Here is a 16823-nt window from a genome sequence, read left to right as displayed (position 1 = left end):
GTTGCGATTTTGACCACAAGGGCCCTTTTGATCTTGACTACAGTACATCTGGTTCCGGCCTGAGCCTGCACATTTACTGTCGCTCTCGTTTTCTATGTGAGAAGTCGAACCACTTCACATCGTTGCTTTCTTTGGCAGCTTCTTCTTCTCATTGCTGTGATGTTTTCCGCACTGTTCTTCCCAGAGTTGAAACAAACTACAAACATAAATCTGCTCTGAATTTCATGGGAAATATCTGCAAGAATACTGAGTGTTTTAATTAGGAAATGTCAAAGTTGTCAAGAGCTGGACATAAGGTCAGTCGCTAATGTGTCTCAATCAAGTGTTTTAGCCCCTGATCCTGATCCAAGTCTTTTAATATTGAATATTTGCCAATGCAGATGGATGCTGCTGCAGTTAGTCCAAAGCAGGTTTGCATTAAGACCTTATTCAGACAAATTTTTGACAAAAATGCGGTTTCCTCATTCACTTCAATGAGACCACAGTGATGATGCAGCAGGAGTCCAAATGCGTCTTGCAAAAAAGTCTGACTTGGATCAACTTTTGCCAGTGCAACATCTTACAGATTCATACTCTGTCGGTCAGGGAGACAGGGGAGAAAATGATTGATGCTATGATCACTTTCCAGACTTGGAAAACCTTGTCTAACTGTCTGATACTCCTTAATTCTGCACGTACGTACACACACGTTGGGTTTTCATCAATTTTGAGGACATTACATTGGTTTCCATTCATTTCCTGCAGACTTACCTGAACCATACCCATAACCACTACTTGCCTAACCCTAACCCTTGTCCTAAGATAACCCTAATGCAATCTTACCCTAATCTTAGTCTTAGTCTTTTCCCTAAAATCTAATGATTTGCATTATGAGGATAAAAGCAGCACGTAAGAAGAGGAACATGACCCAAAGCATGTCTTCCTTCTTGGATCATCCACTGAAACTGCTCGCTGCCAGTCATTTACACTTCAGATGCTTGCACCACAGAGTCAAATGGGATCTGTTTTTGTGGAAGCCATAACTGGAGACTGAAATGGAACAGACTGTATGACGGACTGATATATACGAAGCTCTTACTATTTCCAATGAATGTGGAAAAATCGTGAAATTTGAACTTGATGTTGGGGCAACCATAATAATTGTTATATCAATCAGTGACAAAACAGACATTTGCTTGTATGAAAGAGTTGTAGATTCACAACTGTAAGATTTAGGACTCTAGTTCAGGCGGCTAGCAGCTGATTATACTGCAGCAGTTTGTCAGTGCAGTTGGTGTGGATAGATGTCCCTATGATATTATACTGATACAACTCACTGCTGAGTAGAAGCCCAGAGGGGGTATTTGTTTCCACAGTGTGCTTCCCATGCTTTAGGAATAAATACATCCATACTGTACGTACACTCAGACACACATAGAAACCTTTAAGAACATCCCCAACATACTGCTTACATCTTACATACAGTTACTCAGGCTCGTTGCTATTTTGTATGGACCCTGAAATGATTAAATAAACCACTTAAGAGGCAAAAATATCTAATTTGATGGAGTAGGAGAGACGTTTGACATGATTAGTTTGGAAGCTGGGACAACCCGCGCAGATCATTCTTTTTAATTAGCTCCACCTTTTCAGTTCTGGTATTGTTGACCTTGCACATACTGCAGCTGGTCTTTGTGCCAGCACATAGTGCCAAACCACACAGAGAGGCCTAGATGTTTGAACATTCTACAGTCACAATGAAAATAGTACACTGCATCCAAGGATATGGAGGATGAAGAGTGCATCTGGAGGTCTGTGGATAAAATCCGGTGCTCTGGACAGAAAAGTCTGATAAGATGACAAATGAGATAACAGCGTGGAAAGATCATACATTTCTGAGCCAACGCACTCATGAGGGCTGTGGAGCAAAACGCTGCTGACAGACTCTCAGTTTTATCCAGCTTCTCATCATCCTCAATATGTTTTACTACCCTGTTGAGTGAGTCTTAGCTGATACGGAATGATGCTGATAATAAAGAAGCAGAGAGGACCTGAGGGATGGAGGGAGCGAGCACAGGCGCTCTGCTGCTTCCAGGTGCTTCCAGGAATAGCAGAGCCGCTAATGGTGCTGGCTGGCAAAGTGGCCCGTAATGCCTGTTGATGGAAAACACAGCCAGCCAATTACAGCGCCCATATCTAATCACCGGGGTCAGGGGTCAACTCCCATTCACCATCTGTCTTCATTTGATGTCCCTGTCATTAGCTGTTGCCTCATCACTGGGGGAAGTTGGATAGACCTCAGAGTACAGTCAGGAGGCAAAGGGAGGAGAGTGTGTTGTGACGCACACACAGATGCACAAAGAAGCACTCAAATGCTGGATGCAGAATGGCGATGTAAAAAAAAAGTTGACATTCAAACACACACTCTGACATACATACACTCCCACACACTGATTGAAATGCTGGTCTGGGTGAAGTGATGTGATGAAAAGTGTTTGGCAGGGCAGCTTTAAGGGAGGAAGTTCATGTTCCTGAAAAGCCCAAACCTTCTGCTGTCTCCTCTCAGAGGACACGGGAGCAGTTGTTATTCAGGACGCCTCCTTCAGACTGCGTGTGTGTCATAAATCACGTGCTATTTGGCGAACAGCAAAGACAACAGAGCTGCATAATGACACAGTCAATAATCATGCAAATTTAAAGGGTCAGTTCAACCAAAAGCGAGATCAACATGCAAAGTTGTTTTGTGCTATAAAGCCACTGAAAAGGCTGGAAACAGTTCTAAAGTGACGACACATCTGGGCTAACCTCTCCTCTGCTGGCTTCTGCAACTCAATGCAAGCTGTCATTCAGCATTCCTTTAAAAAATGAAGTGTGTTCCTGCAGTTTACTGTCCACACACGAAGACAAATCAGCATCCACAACAGCAGCTGCTATTACAAGTTGGAACCTTAGTGATGGTTTGGTCCATATCTGTAAAATCTACTAATGCTCTTTTACAATAACAGCACCCCCACAGTGCTCTGAGGGCTTATGGGAAATGGTGGTCATTAAAGGTGATGGTTTTGAATGAGGTTTTCTTACTGCTGGAACAGAATCTGGAAATTTTTGGGTTCAAGTGAGAGTGGAGAGCTAACTATCTGGTTTAGAGTCCTGGGTTTTAATAAAGTGGTGGATAGTTTTGCACTGTAGCTGGTGAGAACGAAATCCTTGTTCTAATGCAAGACAGATGGAACCGTTACATGTTAATGGATGTTGATGAAAATTTTGTCAGGCCCTATGATCAATGCTCTCGAGCACTGTACAGTATACACTGTTATTTTCTTTTTAATTCTCTGATCCAGTTGAACCGTGCGGAATGCAGACCTGTGACACTCGCACCATGCATATCACAACCCTGTGAGTGCATGTGTGTGGAAGGGCGTGAGCTTGCAACATATGCAGCTGAACAAACAGGCAAAGTGTCAGTTGTTCCTGGATTACGGGAAAAATTCACCCAACGCAGAAAGTTTGAGAGCAATAATGAAATCAGTCAGAGAGCTCTTTCTATATTCACCATAAGGGCGAGCTAGGATTCAACATAACAGAGAGAGAGAGGGACGGTCGAAGGAGCTCCAGCTGTGGTGTGCTTTGAGGCAGAAGTGAGTGGAGGTGTGAACGCACAGCCAGGTGCTGCCCCCGTCTCACCCTAACACCCTCGCTCAGTCCACTTCCTCCCCGTTAATTAGGAGAACCTGTGGTGGGGGTGCATATGGGGGTTGTGAAACAGCTGTCTAAGCGGCCGTTACATCACAGGCCCAGTTCTTGCACCCGGATCTATCCAGATTAAGTCTCGATGTGTTTAGGATGGACTGAAGTTCACGCCTCACTGAAATGGAGGCTACCAATGGGAATAATGGTGCATTCGTGGAGATGCATTCTGTTGTGCACATGACAAGTGACTGAAGTAGCTGTGTGAAGCGTGGAAAAAAGAAAAGGGTTTGAAAGAGCGAGAAGTTGGAATCCTGCCTTACCTTCACACCTCTGCACACCTGGCCAATTACCGCACAACACACTGTCAGTTTAGTCTATTTTGGTAAGTTTTCCCTCACTGGAGAGGGGGCTTCAGACACTGTTAGACAATCTGACAGTTCACACACTGCTCCAACGCTATCGTTTTTGGGTGTGTGCTTGACTTCAGCCTCACAGCAACAGCTGACGGTTTTGCATCTGCATTCACAGATCCATTTCAGGCGCTCAGAGTTAACAAGGCCAGACAGAAAGGGAGGTGAGTGAAGACGTGTGATGGAGTCGAGAAGCCACTCACCCTCGCACTGCTTGCCATCTCCCTTGTAGCCCGGCTTGCAGATGCAGTTGTAGGACTTGGGCGTGTTCTGGCAGAGGGCGTCAATGTGGCAGTCGTCCGAACCCTCTGCGCACTCGTCTGCATCTGCACAAATATCACAAATCAATACCCAATTAGACACCAGTCGCAGTGTATTCAACAACCCTGATGTAGGGTGAGACTAAGAAAGCAACGTTCAGCGTCCACACCGACCTTCTGCCACTGAGTTGCTGCTGTTTAATTGAAAGAGCTGGGTGCAAAGCAGCTCAAATCATATAACACCAGGTGCCAACCACACAGCATGAGCAGATAACAGGTGTGCATCCTTTTATTTCACTTAGCTTGTTTTACACCTACAGTGAGACAAAATGATGGACGCTTCATCCTCCATCGACATACACAGTGACACTAATTAAAGCATAATGACTCGACACCAGGGGCTCCTGCCCTTGGGCGTGGACCTCCCAAGAGGTTACTAGATAAATCTGACAGGTCACAGGAGGATTAGACAGAAGATGACCCTTCCCGAATGGGTCAGATAAATTCTAAACTGTTGTTGTGTGACAGTGAGAGAGAGCTCTAAAGTCAAGGTCCAGCCCCACAGAACATACAGACAGCAGAAGGTTAAACAGCTTCCAGATTGATCAGGTTATTGATAGAGGAGCCGGTCCCATCTGAGCCCGAGTCCCAGAGCAGAGGGCACACTCATTACATCCACACACAGAGGGAGGGGGGACCCAGAGACAGGCACAGAGATGCTTTGCTTACTCCTGTCATAGCTATCGTTCAGCAGACCTTTGCATCACCACAGAGCTCCTCTGCTTCCATCTGAGTATAAATAGCCTGTGTGTCAGTTAGGCAACCCGGCTGGAAGCTGCCTGCGGTTCAGCCCCTGCTCTGCCTGGCCCTCCTCCAGACTCAGCCTTATAAAGGCAATAAATAAACGATAAAAGGGAATTTACAATAAATATTTTTTCTGTTAAAAAAAGTTTTATTACAGTTTTATTGGAGCCAAAGGGAAGACAGAGTCAGACAGAGAGCAAAAGCAGCAACAAGTTCAGGTCTTTGATGTGGATTCTGATTGAGGGGACTTTCACTTCAGATCCTTCTCTTTTCAGTGTCCCTGCTGCTCCCGCAGCCTGCTCCTGCCTGTGACAAAGCCTTGCCTGCGCGGTGGCTCACTGTCTCAATATTGACTCCTCACCCATTCACAGCGGAGGGAGGCTGAACAATGTGCTGCTGCCCGGTCGATATTGGGCCCCTGCTGCCTGCCTGCCTGCCTGCTCCTCCTGGGACTTTGACGGCCCTCCTGCCGCCACCACCCCCTTAAACCCACATTTACACACACACACACACACACACACACACACACACACACACACACACACACACACACACACAGCCTCCACCTCCCTCCTCCTCCTCCAGCTCCGGACAGGCCACCAAAGCCGGAGCCAAGGTGCTCTCTAGCGGCTCAGCGGACAGCTTCTAAAACCACCTTCGGTAAATCATTTGCACCATTTCCAGACGGTGAAATATTCCAACAGGCAGCCCTCTCACTCCAAATCAAAGCAAATGAGTGCTTAACCCAGAGATCAAGCTGCGGTTTCCGATTGAAATTGACCTTTGCGCGCAGGAAACAGAAGTTCCAGTGAAGTCTGGCACGCTGGTTAACCGGCTGGAGATCATTTGCGCATCACAGATACCTCTCAGGAAAAACTGTGATGTAAAGAAGAGTTTCTGCTAAGACTCTGACATTTGATAACTCAAACATGATTTTCGAAATGACCAAACACAGCGCACAAAAAATGTATGATTTATGACAGTTTCAACCGTGGACAAAGCGGTGCGCAAATAGGAGTTTCGGTGCCATTAAGTGTATTTCTGCATCATCACGACGCTCTTCTCACATCACAGCTGATACAAATGCAACAAAGTCCATCATGACATTATTATAGGAACTTCCACTGCGCATGTGTTACTGAATGACAAGTTTAAAATGGCCTAAAATGTCCACTGATGTCATGAGAATTTTCCCGGCCGATTTTCACTCATGTTTCCATCATTTTTCCTTTTCAAGCCGGGATGACCGAAGCCACCCAAAAGTGCGTTTAATGGTTGACAATAACGCAAGACAGAGAGGAAAGGGGAGCTCTTACCTGCGAGTCCGACATTCCCCATCACCCTGCAAGTATTTATGAGGAGGATAAACAAACAAACGTCCCGGGAAAAACAAGCGCTCCCCATGCTGACAGACGGTGTGAGGATTCAGCAGGGCTTTTCTGGGGGTTTGGACTGTGTGTGTGTGTGTGTGTGTGTGTGTGTGTGTGTGTGTGTGTGTGTGTGTGTGTGTGTGTGTGTGTGTACGTACGCGTGTGTGTGTGTGTGTGTGTGTGTGTGTGTGTGTGTGTGTGTGTGTGTGTGTGTGTCTGATAGGAGAGGAGGAGGACCGCTTTTGGTGGACTGGCAGCGGCGGGGGGAGAGAGAGAGGGAAAGGGAGAGAGAGAGAGAGGGAGAAAGGGAACAGCAGGAGAGAGAGAGCGGAGGCGATCCGAGCCATCTGATTGGCTTGTTTGTGCCGGTAGAGGAGAGAGAGAGAGAGAGAGAGAGAGAGAGAGAGAGAGAGAGAGAGAGAGAGAGTGTGTTTAATGAGCGCTGAGCGCAGCGTCATGATGGAGATGTTCAAGGTTCCCCGTGCCTAAAAATTCCAGATCCCAGCTAAAAATCGAATGGTATATAAATAAAACAGTTCTAAGGAACCTCAGAGACAGTTTATAGAGGTGGTCTCCAACTTCCCAAGATACCCACAGACAAATCTGAGCGGTCACCAGATAGTGAAAAGGTAGAAAAGTGAATTACAGTTTTTTGTGACTTTTCTGTCACTTTAACTTTTTTTCCTCTTGCTAAATAATCCACATTTCACCTCTTCGGGGGTCTAAAAATCCTTCAATTAAACCAAGAAAAGCCTGCTTATCTTGGTGAAACTGCTCACAGTTCTGTCTGTGGTGTGGGGTCACCAGAATCCTTTTAAAGGGGCACAAGCCCCAAAAAGTTGTGAATCACTGATTTAAAGGAGTCTTCGTGGATTTTCTCAAATGCTCACGGCATTGCTGTTTAAACTTACAATATTAAAAGTAAATCTAAACCCCACTGCTGCCCTAATTTTGCCCCACTAAGGTCACACTACAGCCCCAAAACCACAGTTTGGGAAGCATTTAGGCATTACTGTATGATGCCCATTTAAGAAGCACAGGCTCAGGAAATATCAAGCTGTCCACGAAGGCTGAAACCCACTCAGCTGTTCTCTTTCACTCATTAGTGACAGAGTTTTGTGAATCATGATACAACAGTTTAAGGATTAAGGAATACTGACACCTAGTGGTTTGACATCAGGGGTCCAGAATGGATTACCAACAGCTGCTGCCAAACATCCTCATCCTACATTAGAAATGTATGCAGTTAAAACAACACAAGAGTAAAAATAATAACAATAATAAAAGTGTCAGCGAGAAGAAAACAGTGAATTTGAATTAATGAAGCCTGATTGTTTAAAATATTTTTAGAAAAGGAAAAAAGACAGAGAATTGCATAAGTATCAGGATAATTTATCTCTGATGCATTATTGACATGAAATATTATATAAAAAATGATCACAGAATGAAATATAAAAAAACCATCCAAATCACCCATTTTACACAAACGTCCTGCAGTTATTGTGTTCACTGTTTAAGTTTGAAATGTACACATTATCAGTTGTTCTGTAGTGGTATTGTTATGCACTGAAATTAAACCTAATGTGTCACTTTTTGAGTAAACTCACTCACTCAGTGATTAAGGACAAATGCTGTGAACCACTGTGGTGGACCATTATATGTGTAATCCTAAAATAGTCACAGATGTAAAGCTTGCACTGCTTCACCCATTTGATTAATGTATCAATAACCTGTGGCTACCTGTAGTTCGAACTTTATTGAAGGCATTATTAATCAAGACAAACACTGCCATCTAGTGGAGAAGATACGTCAACGTGACTTCGTTACCGCTCCGCCCACCTCAATGCGTTTTCATTTCTATCCAATCAGAGAGAAGACATGGTGATGTGTTTAAGAGCAAGAAAGTTTTTAGCCACAACTCTCTATTTAAAGTCGCTTTTCTGTCCGCTGTCTTGCGCCACTCCTTTGCTACTATAGAAACATTTAACACATTACGATGTTCTAATATTCGAATATCGAAGCTGTGTATAAATGTGGCTGCTGAGTTTGTTCTTTAGCATGATAAAAGTAAAGCTATTTCCCAGGGGCGACATGTGCTTGTACTTTTAAAATCGTAAAACATGAAATAAAGAAATACATTTTTCATAATTTTCGGCTAAAATTTCTTGGAGGCTCAGGAGATCATTTTTGTTTTCTGAGTAGCATATTTTGCACGTATACTGTGGAAATGCATACTGATTTACAAACAACGAGATGGAGGAAAATTAAAGCCTTATTGAAGCTGCACTACATTACAAGGTGTATTTGAACGTACCACGAGACTTCACCAACTGTCATGGCGTCTCCCTTGAAGGGGGATTGGTAGTGGAGAAAGTAGACGCTATCATTTATCAAATTTCTGCTGTATATAGGGCAGCTAACCCCGACTGAAGAGGCTTTTAGGAGCGGGTAGTTACCATGGGGACTGTCCATGCTAAGGTAAACTCAATTTCTTCCTGACAGCTGGCCTTTCTGTGGATTTTTCACCATGACCTCCCTGTCCAGTCTGCTGAAGGCTGCAGACTCCACAGCATTTGTACTCGATGTACTGTTATACATAGCTGGAGAAAGACTAACGCTAAAGAACAGAGATGGTGAACTTGAGTGTATGCTGGCGAGCTATGGATGGTGAAGCTATGTAACTGTGGCTTCCGCTAATTTAAATGGCCGTAATGCTGCCAAAATTTTTAAACATTTTAGTGCACCGTTGGTGCTTCCAGACAGTTTTTACAGAGGAGAACAAGCCATTTTATAAACGTTAATCCAAAACAATGTAATGTATCAAGACAATTATTTCACTCTTCTGTTATTGACGTAGAGTTGAAATACTTACATCTGTCACTACCTTACAATAACCAGAAATCCCAGAAGATCTATAGTCTCCCAACATATTCTTATTCCTCACCCACTGGCCTGACTTGTGAACGAGTGAACGTCTCAACGTGCAGCGACTTCACTGACCGTAGGATATCAGAGATCTCATAAAGCCCCACCCGTTGCCTTCGCTGCGCTGTCTGTTATTTGACAGCTGCCCATCAAAGCTGTGAGACAACATTTCTTGTTATGTCATATCGGGCTGTGTGTTAATGCTATTTTGTCACCCTACCCTCCCAAAATCCAAACTCAGAAATGATTCCTTTCCTGTGTGGACACACTCAGTGACTAACCAGGCTTTATTACAGGGCCATTGTGTTGCTTTGTTTAGATCATCCAGGCGGTGTCATTTTAAAATGCTGTGCTTCGTCATTGCTGCAGAGTCTGGATCCTCTCCCAATGCATGGCAGGGACTTGGGCGTCCACCCGGATGACTTGATGGAGACTCCAGAAGTGGAGCAGGAGGCCAAGCAGGAAGTGCTCGAAAACAAAGATGTGAGTAGCAGTAGAACCTTGGTTGGTGGGTTATAGCAGGTTGATGTACAACACTCATTTCATAAATTTGAATTGATTTATGACTTGCTTTGGTGCAAATCTTTCTCCCCGCATCTCTTCCTGGACAGACATGGCCTTACAGCAATAATTGTATTGCTGTAGCATTTATGCTTCATTGTTCCTGAATAATTGTTAAACAGTTAAACCCAATCATTTAGCAAAGCAAAACTAACCACTTGTGTCGGCTAAAAAAGCTAAATTCTGATTTAGATTTGTTTCACTATGTTTGTTTTGGAGAAAGATGCTAACCACAGTAAGCTTTTAATCTGAAAGTACATAGACATTATAATTTAAATACGTTTAAAATACATAAATAAAAAAAAAACATTCTTACTTGCCATCACAGCTTTTGCTTGGACAAAACCAGCAGACCCCTGAGGAGCACAACGGCTTTATGCAAGTTAAAGTTCAGCAATATGTGATGGTAATATTAAAGTAATCCATGTAAAATATCTTTGATTACAGGTGGTCGTCCAACATGTCAACATCCAGGGTCTTGGAAGGACTAAAGAGGATCTGCTCGGCTATGAGATCTCTGATGTTTTCCACGCCAAAAACCTGATTGATGTATGTATGGGCATGATCAGTTTTGGGTTCTGATGAAGGGTCCAGTGGACGAGGGTCCCTAAGTGCAGAGCTCTGTTTTGGTTACAGGTGATGAAGAAAGCTCACATCGCCAGACAGAAGCTGCTCCGCCTGGGCATCTTCAAAGAGGTGGAGGTTCTCATTGATACATCTGAAGGTAACTCATTCAGACCTGCCCACAGTAGATTCCCTTTCTATTCCCCAAAAGATTAAATAAAGCACATTTCCCAAAATTCCTGTATAGTGAACACATAGTTTTAAGTAGAAGTAATGAGATGTTCTTCTATGGGATATGATGGCTGTGTGCTTAGCTGATGTGAATATGCAGAAACAAACCGTCTTCGCCGTGATTGGGTCTCCCCCTCAGGTACAGACGCTTTGCCCAACGGTCTGGATGTCACTTTTGAGGTGACGGAGGTAAAGAGGTTGACAGGAAGCTACAACACCATGGTTGGCAACAATGAAGGAAGCATGGTGAGAGAAACGCTCATTGATGTACTTGAGGTGGAGCATGAGTGGATGGGATGGCGATGTTTAGAACTACGGTTTCTGAAGCATTAAGAAAATCCTGTCGAGTATCTATCTTGATCTCACACATACTAGGCACATACTTCAGTTTCTGAAACAATCACTGTTCTGGATCAGGACTCTTTATAATGCCGAGTTTCCTGGATGGTACGGCTCGGCTCCACATGACTCGCTTTTGGTTCCAGTTACTCTCTCACTTTCATTTTCCACGGCAGCTGGTACCCCCTCAATCTAAGTGGGATTGTTTAGTTGATCATCATAGCGACGGCAGGTGAAATTACCATGAGGTCATCATCAGAAAATGAAAAGGCAACAGTTTTGTTAATTGATGTTCTGGCTCTGGGACCTTGTAATGAGAAGTTTTTGCTATTTCAGCTATTTGCTTACATTTGCTTACAGTTACAGCTCAGTTGTAGTTGATCTTAGCTATAATAGAAGATTTGTTTGACTCTTATGAGACATTTTGACATGTCACAGCAGGAAAGCCGCCACAGTAAGTTGTTAATATTTGGCGATTCACCTCAGAGGAATCATGACACATGGCGCTGTCGCAGTGTGAACCTAAATGATCACAGCTAACAGCGTGTGTCCTGGCTGCCAGGTGCTGGGCCTGAAGTTGCCCAACATGTTGGGCCGAGCTGAGAAACTCACCTTCCAGTTCTCCTACGGAACCAAGGAGACGTCATATGGCCTGTCCTTCTTCAAGCCCCAGCCTGGACACTTTGAGCGCAAGTATGTCACTGGCATGGATCAGAAACCCACCTGTCTCACTGTCTTCCTGTTGGACAAGACCAGCAGAATTCAATGGATCAAATGTGAACGTCTCACCTGTCACACATCATGTTGTTTGTGCTGAACCTTAAAGGGAACGTTCTGAATAGTCTTTTGACGGTGTGTTCAAGGAAGTAAAGTGAACGTATGACGTGAATGCTTGAATCTTGGATGCCAGTATGAGCTTGAACACACCGCCAAGGCAGAGTTTTTGAGTTCTGTCTTTTCAGACCTGGTGTGCTCTGTTTCAGCCTCACCCTCAACATGTACAAAGTCACCGGCCAGTTCCCATGGAGCTCCTTAAAAGAGACCGACAGAGGCATGTCTGCAGAAGTCAATGTAAGTGGCTGTGTGTGCGCGAGAGAGAGACTTTTAACTACTTACTGAGCGAGTGACCAGCAGAAATGTGAGAGCACCATCTGTGTGCATGATATGAACTTGCATGATATGGAGCTTCTTGACCTCACTGGACTTGTACAGTCAGACTGGACATCATCATGTGTGTTCGCCATTGCTGTGGAAGTGACTGCTGGGTTTACACTTGAGCTGATGTTCTCCACCTTCCTGTGCTCCTGCAGTTTCCTCTCGGGATGACCAACCACACGTTGAAGTGGGAGGGTGTATGGAGGGAGCTGGGCTGCCTGGCACGCAGTGCGTCCTTCGCCGTGCGAGAGGAGAGCGGACACTCGCTGAAATCTGCCCTCTCGGTACAGCCTGGAGCCTTTCTCTCACCTCATAGTGCTCCCAACATTTCTGATTTTGTTTGACATTATTTAAGCTCTTGTGAAATATCATTTTGTTGAACGTGTGTGAGGGTTGTAAAGCCATTTCGTCCACTGCATCAGTTCAACAGAACTCCTGTTTTGTTTGTTTACAGCACACTGTGTCAGTTGACACAAGGAATTCTGCCATTTTCCCCAGCAGAGGTGCCTTACTCCGGATCAACCAGGTGAGCGTGCACCTACACGTCCATAATAATGCCTCTCTTACAAATGAGGTGCAAATAAAACTGTAAACTCACTGCAAGAGGTCCTTTAGCTGATTGCTGATTTGACAAATGAACTTGTTTTCAATACAAATCAATAGTCATAGAAACAGAAAAATAAGGAACAAATAGTGACATGGTGCTTTTACGTTGCGTCTCTACCAACAAAGACGTGTTATCTGTTCGTGTCTTCAAACAGCCAGCTGCATTGTTCCTGTTTCGATAGATAAGATAGTGAACATTTTATTGAGGTGTGTGTTTGCCCTGCAGGAACTGGCTGGGTACACAGGAGGAGACGCCAGCTTTTTGAAAGAGGATTTTGAGCTGCAGCTCAACAGACGGCTCCTCTGGGACTCAGTAAGACAGAAATCAGTCACTTCAAACCTATTTAACAGGATTCACCTCTCAAAGGTTTTGTTTCGGTGGATTGTTTGTTCTTAGACAGAGCGTGAACAGACCCCGCAGAGTCTTGATGTGATGCTTCAAGCCTCCTATGGAGCTTCATTATCAAAAACAAGAATTATCTGTATTTGTAGTGGTGCACTTGTAATTGTAGTTGTATTAAAGAACCACCAGGGGGCGATAAAGCATCACTATGCTGGTTAAAGACAGTAACATTCATTGATTGATTTTTCTTTGCTCTGTTTGACACAATACTTCTCTGCAGGGTTTTGTGTAAAGACATCATCTTGTGTCCTCAGGTCCTGTCTGCTTCTCTGTGGGGTGGGGCTCTTTATCCCTTGGGAGGACAGCCGTCCTGCATCGCTGACAGGTACACCTGATTTTCCAAGAGCTGTCACCTGCCTCTGACACATAGTCAGACCCAGCTTAATGATAACATTCCAAGTCTTAGATTTTATTTTATTTTATTTTATTTTATTTTTTTCAGTATTATTATGGCTTTAACTTTGTGCTGTTAATGAGCTCACTGTGTTCAAATGGTGGATTTGTGATTTTGAGGCAACACTGTACCCTGAGCCAATGTTTCAATGAAGGTTATGCATTTTGTCCAGGTTCTACCTTGGAGGTCCCACCAGTGTGCGAGGTTTTGGGATGTACAGCATCGGGCCGCAGAGTGAAGGTATAAACTGACATTGCTTACCACGGTAAAAAGTAAAAGTGCTGAATATTTCAGGACCAACAGCATGAAAACATTCTTACTTAATTCAGAATGTGAAGGACTGACACAGAGGGAGTTTGATCACATAGAGCAGAAGTGTGTGTCCCGTTGCGTAGTGCAGCGGCGTATCTTGGTTTCATACTCCAGGTCCATATGTGTGTTCCAGGTGACTATCTGGGTGGAGAGGCGTACTGGGCAGGTGGACTGCACCTCTACACCCCGCTGCCCTTCAGACCAGGCAAGGGCGGCTTCGGAGACCTTTTCAGAACGCACTTCTTCCTCAATGCAGGCAACCTCTGCAACCTCAACTATGGTGGGTGGACTGAAGAGAGTACAAAATGCATGAAATACCTGCAGTGTTAAAAAGAAGTCAACAGCAGTTGACTGGCAAAAATGTCACTTTTATAGTTCTGAGCCATCAAATAGAAATAACAAAACACTGTGGTGTAAAGGAAATGGAGTATGCTTAAAAATGTATAATGTATACAAATTACCTTTTTTCCTCATTCAAATTAGCTACTGAAGTTGTTTTATTTTGAGTTACTCAAACATGTCCGTACGTTTCTGGAAAGTTAAAGATTTTTGGTTAATAATGAAATTTCAGAAATTCTTCAGAAAAGTCCTGAAGCAACAGGGAATTCATAGGTGCATGGTACCATGGTGTAAAAAATGTTATATCAGAGACTCAGTGGGTATTGGGAAAGCTTTCAGGGTCTCAGATGAATTGTAATGTTGAGTGTTATGTGTACAGGTGAGGGTCCTCAGGCGCACCTTCAGAAGCTAGCTGAGTGTATTCGCTGGTCGTACGGCGCGGGCATCGTGCTGCGGCTTGGCAACATCGCCAGACTGGAGCTCAACTACTGTGTGCCCATGGGAGTTCAGAGTGGAGACAGGTACAGTGCGTTTCACTTCCACCTCTCGATATTACAGGAGGAAGGTTCACCCATGTTTTTTCACTGACTTTCACAAAAAAGATGAGAACAAAACCAATTTTCACTCTGTGACCACACACCCAGCAGTTGAATAGGAACCAGTTCCCGGCCATTGTTGGCAGCAGAGAAACATGGCATGTTTCTCAGCAGAAGATGTATCCTTGAGGTCTTACAAACATGCTGAGCTAACGTGTGGAAGTTTTTCCTTTTTACATGGAAGACATGGATCTGATAGAGGTCTGATAGTGTTGTCGGACAGCAAAGCTGTATCAGTAGAATACTTTTCATTTTGAAAATGCTACACATATCACTGTATAATAGGAGGAATTGTCTTCTCTCCTGTCTCGTAGGATATGTGATGGTGTCCAGTTTGGAGCAGGAATCCGCTTCCTGTAAGCTCAGCACTCCGCTGCCCTCAGTTCTCCTGCAGAGGCTGTGAAAAGGAAGGACGTCTTGTTGTTTGTCAACTGTAACTTGTTGTGGAGTGTGTAACACTAGCATGGGTCATATGTCCTGGGGAAATGTGCCTGACCCCCCCAACCCTCCTTTGATATGCACCAGTTAAGGCTTTTGAACAGTGCAGTGCCAGTGCTGGGCCATGCAGCTAGTGAAACTCTTTACAGGACCACCCAAACAGGCTTTCAGTGACCTGAGGATATAAGAATTCTTTAGCAGCAACCACAACACATTCAGCTACAGCTAAAAAAAAACCAATCATGTTGAATCTTTTACAATCCCAATAATGTATTCGCGATTATTCTCTCCAGTTGATTATTGACTTCTGGTTCTGTTTCTGAGCTCTCCAGCACTGGCACCTTGTCTGTGGAAAAGTCAACCACTAGTGATTACACCCACTATGTTTCCTGTGGTGACACAAAGTAACTTATTTTACAGAGCGTTGTTCCCTGTTTGCCTTCCAGGACTGCTTCTTATCCGGGAGCATAACTTGTTAGTGATTTTGTTTGACAGTTACCCGAACACCACACACACTCTCAGCCAGGGAACGAGCCGAGAGAAACCAGCACTTTTTAACCACAACTGCGGTGTGCAAAGGGAATCGACCGTCATGCCAAAGCAGTTTGTTCAAACGCTGTTGTCTGATGTGATGAAAGGCGGGTTGATCCCTGCGATGGAAACTCCTCCTGAGCAGCATCCACCACCAGTGCTCTTACCGTTAGTCCTTTTTTTGATGTTGTTGAAGCTATTCACAAATAAATCACAGCTGCTCCCCTGTTTCTCTGTGGGTCCTTTGTGGTTCCTCAAATAGGAGCGTGGGGAAAATGACCAGATGCAGGTATCTGATCTGATCTGGATATTGTGCACTGATTCATATACAGTATGTTAGCATGCAGTGTTTCTTGCCTTTAAAGCCAGGTATTGTTCTTGAAGTCTTTTTTTTTAAGAACTAACCTTGATTTGGTATATAACATTTAAGACCACATTCCAAGCACCTATTAAAAAAAAAAGTAGAGACCTTTGATTTGTAGCTGTCAGTGACATCAGCAAAAGTGTTGCAACAGCACAGGAGCTTTATAATTTGATATCGGAATTGTTTTATCATGTTATGAGATAAAGAGGCATCCAGTGGGTGGAATCAATGCAACAGCACTTGCCAGGAAGTTATCAGGTCTACAGAGTGCAGTCCAAACTGAACGGGACGGACTGGTTAAGGCTGAGTGTGTGTGTGCGTGTGTGTGCGTGTGTGTGTTGGGGGGGGGGTCACCGCCCTGCCTCCCTGCAGGTTGTGAGCTGACTGTTGGAACCTTTGATCTGCAGGAACCTGTGCAGGGCAGTTAAGTGTGGATGGTGCCAGATGTGTGTTTGATCAGAGCTTGTTCTGTGGGAATCTGGGCAGACGTACAGCAGGTGAATGCTGCAAAGTGCTGGAGCCAAGCAAGTATAGTGAAACCAGAATAAAAAT

At 44.3% G+C, this 16823-nt stretch overlaps 2 protein-coding genes across 3 annotated transcripts in view; one reads left to right on the top strand and one right to left on the bottom strand.

The window, feature by feature from the left end:
• Positions 1-6631, bottom strand: part of scube1 (signal peptide, CUB domain, EGF-like 1) — an 88573-nt gene extending 81942 nt beyond the window's left edge. For both annotated transcript variants that reach the window (XM_070991642.1, XM_070991643.1), the window contains exons 1-2: positions 6460-6631; positions 4283-4405 (exon numbers count right to left, since the gene is read on the bottom strand). In XM_070991642.1, coding sequence (XP_070847743.1) covers positions 4283-4405; positions 6460-6547 — 211 coding nt within the window. In that variant the 5' untranslated portion in view covers positions 6548-6631. The remainder of the gene's footprint in view (positions 1-4282; positions 4406-6459) is intronic.
• Positions 6632-8830: 2199 nt separating this feature from the next.
• On the top strand, positions 8831-16137 carry samm50l (sorting and assembly machinery component 50 homolog, like). Its single transcript, XM_070992409.1, has 15 exons — positions 8831-8991; positions 9808-9921; positions 10447-10548; positions 10636-10723; positions 10934-11040; positions 11696-11826; positions 12117-12204; positions 12444-12572; positions 12743-12814; positions 13121-13207; positions 13552-13622; positions 13864-13931; positions 14137-14283; positions 14722-14863; positions 15253-16137. The coding sequence occupies exons 1-15, from the start codon at positions 8971-8973 to the stop codon at positions 15296-15298; spliced, it is 1413 nt and encodes a 470-aa protein (XP_070848510.1). The 5' UTR covers positions 8831-8970; the 3' UTR covers positions 15299-16137.
• The last annotated feature ends 686 nt before the right edge of the window (positions 16138-16823 follow it).

The sequence above is a fragment of the Chaetodon trifascialis genome, chromosome 22, assembly GCF_039877785.1.
Source record: "Chaetodon trifascialis isolate fChaTrf1 chromosome 22, fChaTrf1.hap1, whole genome shotgun sequence".
Taxonomy (NCBI): Eukaryota; Metazoa; Chordata; class Actinopteri; order Chaetodontiformes; family Chaetodontidae; genus Chaetodon; species Chaetodon trifascialis.
The sequence above is the reverse complement of the archived record's forward strand: the minus strand, read 5'-3'. Positions and strand labels throughout refer to the sequence as shown.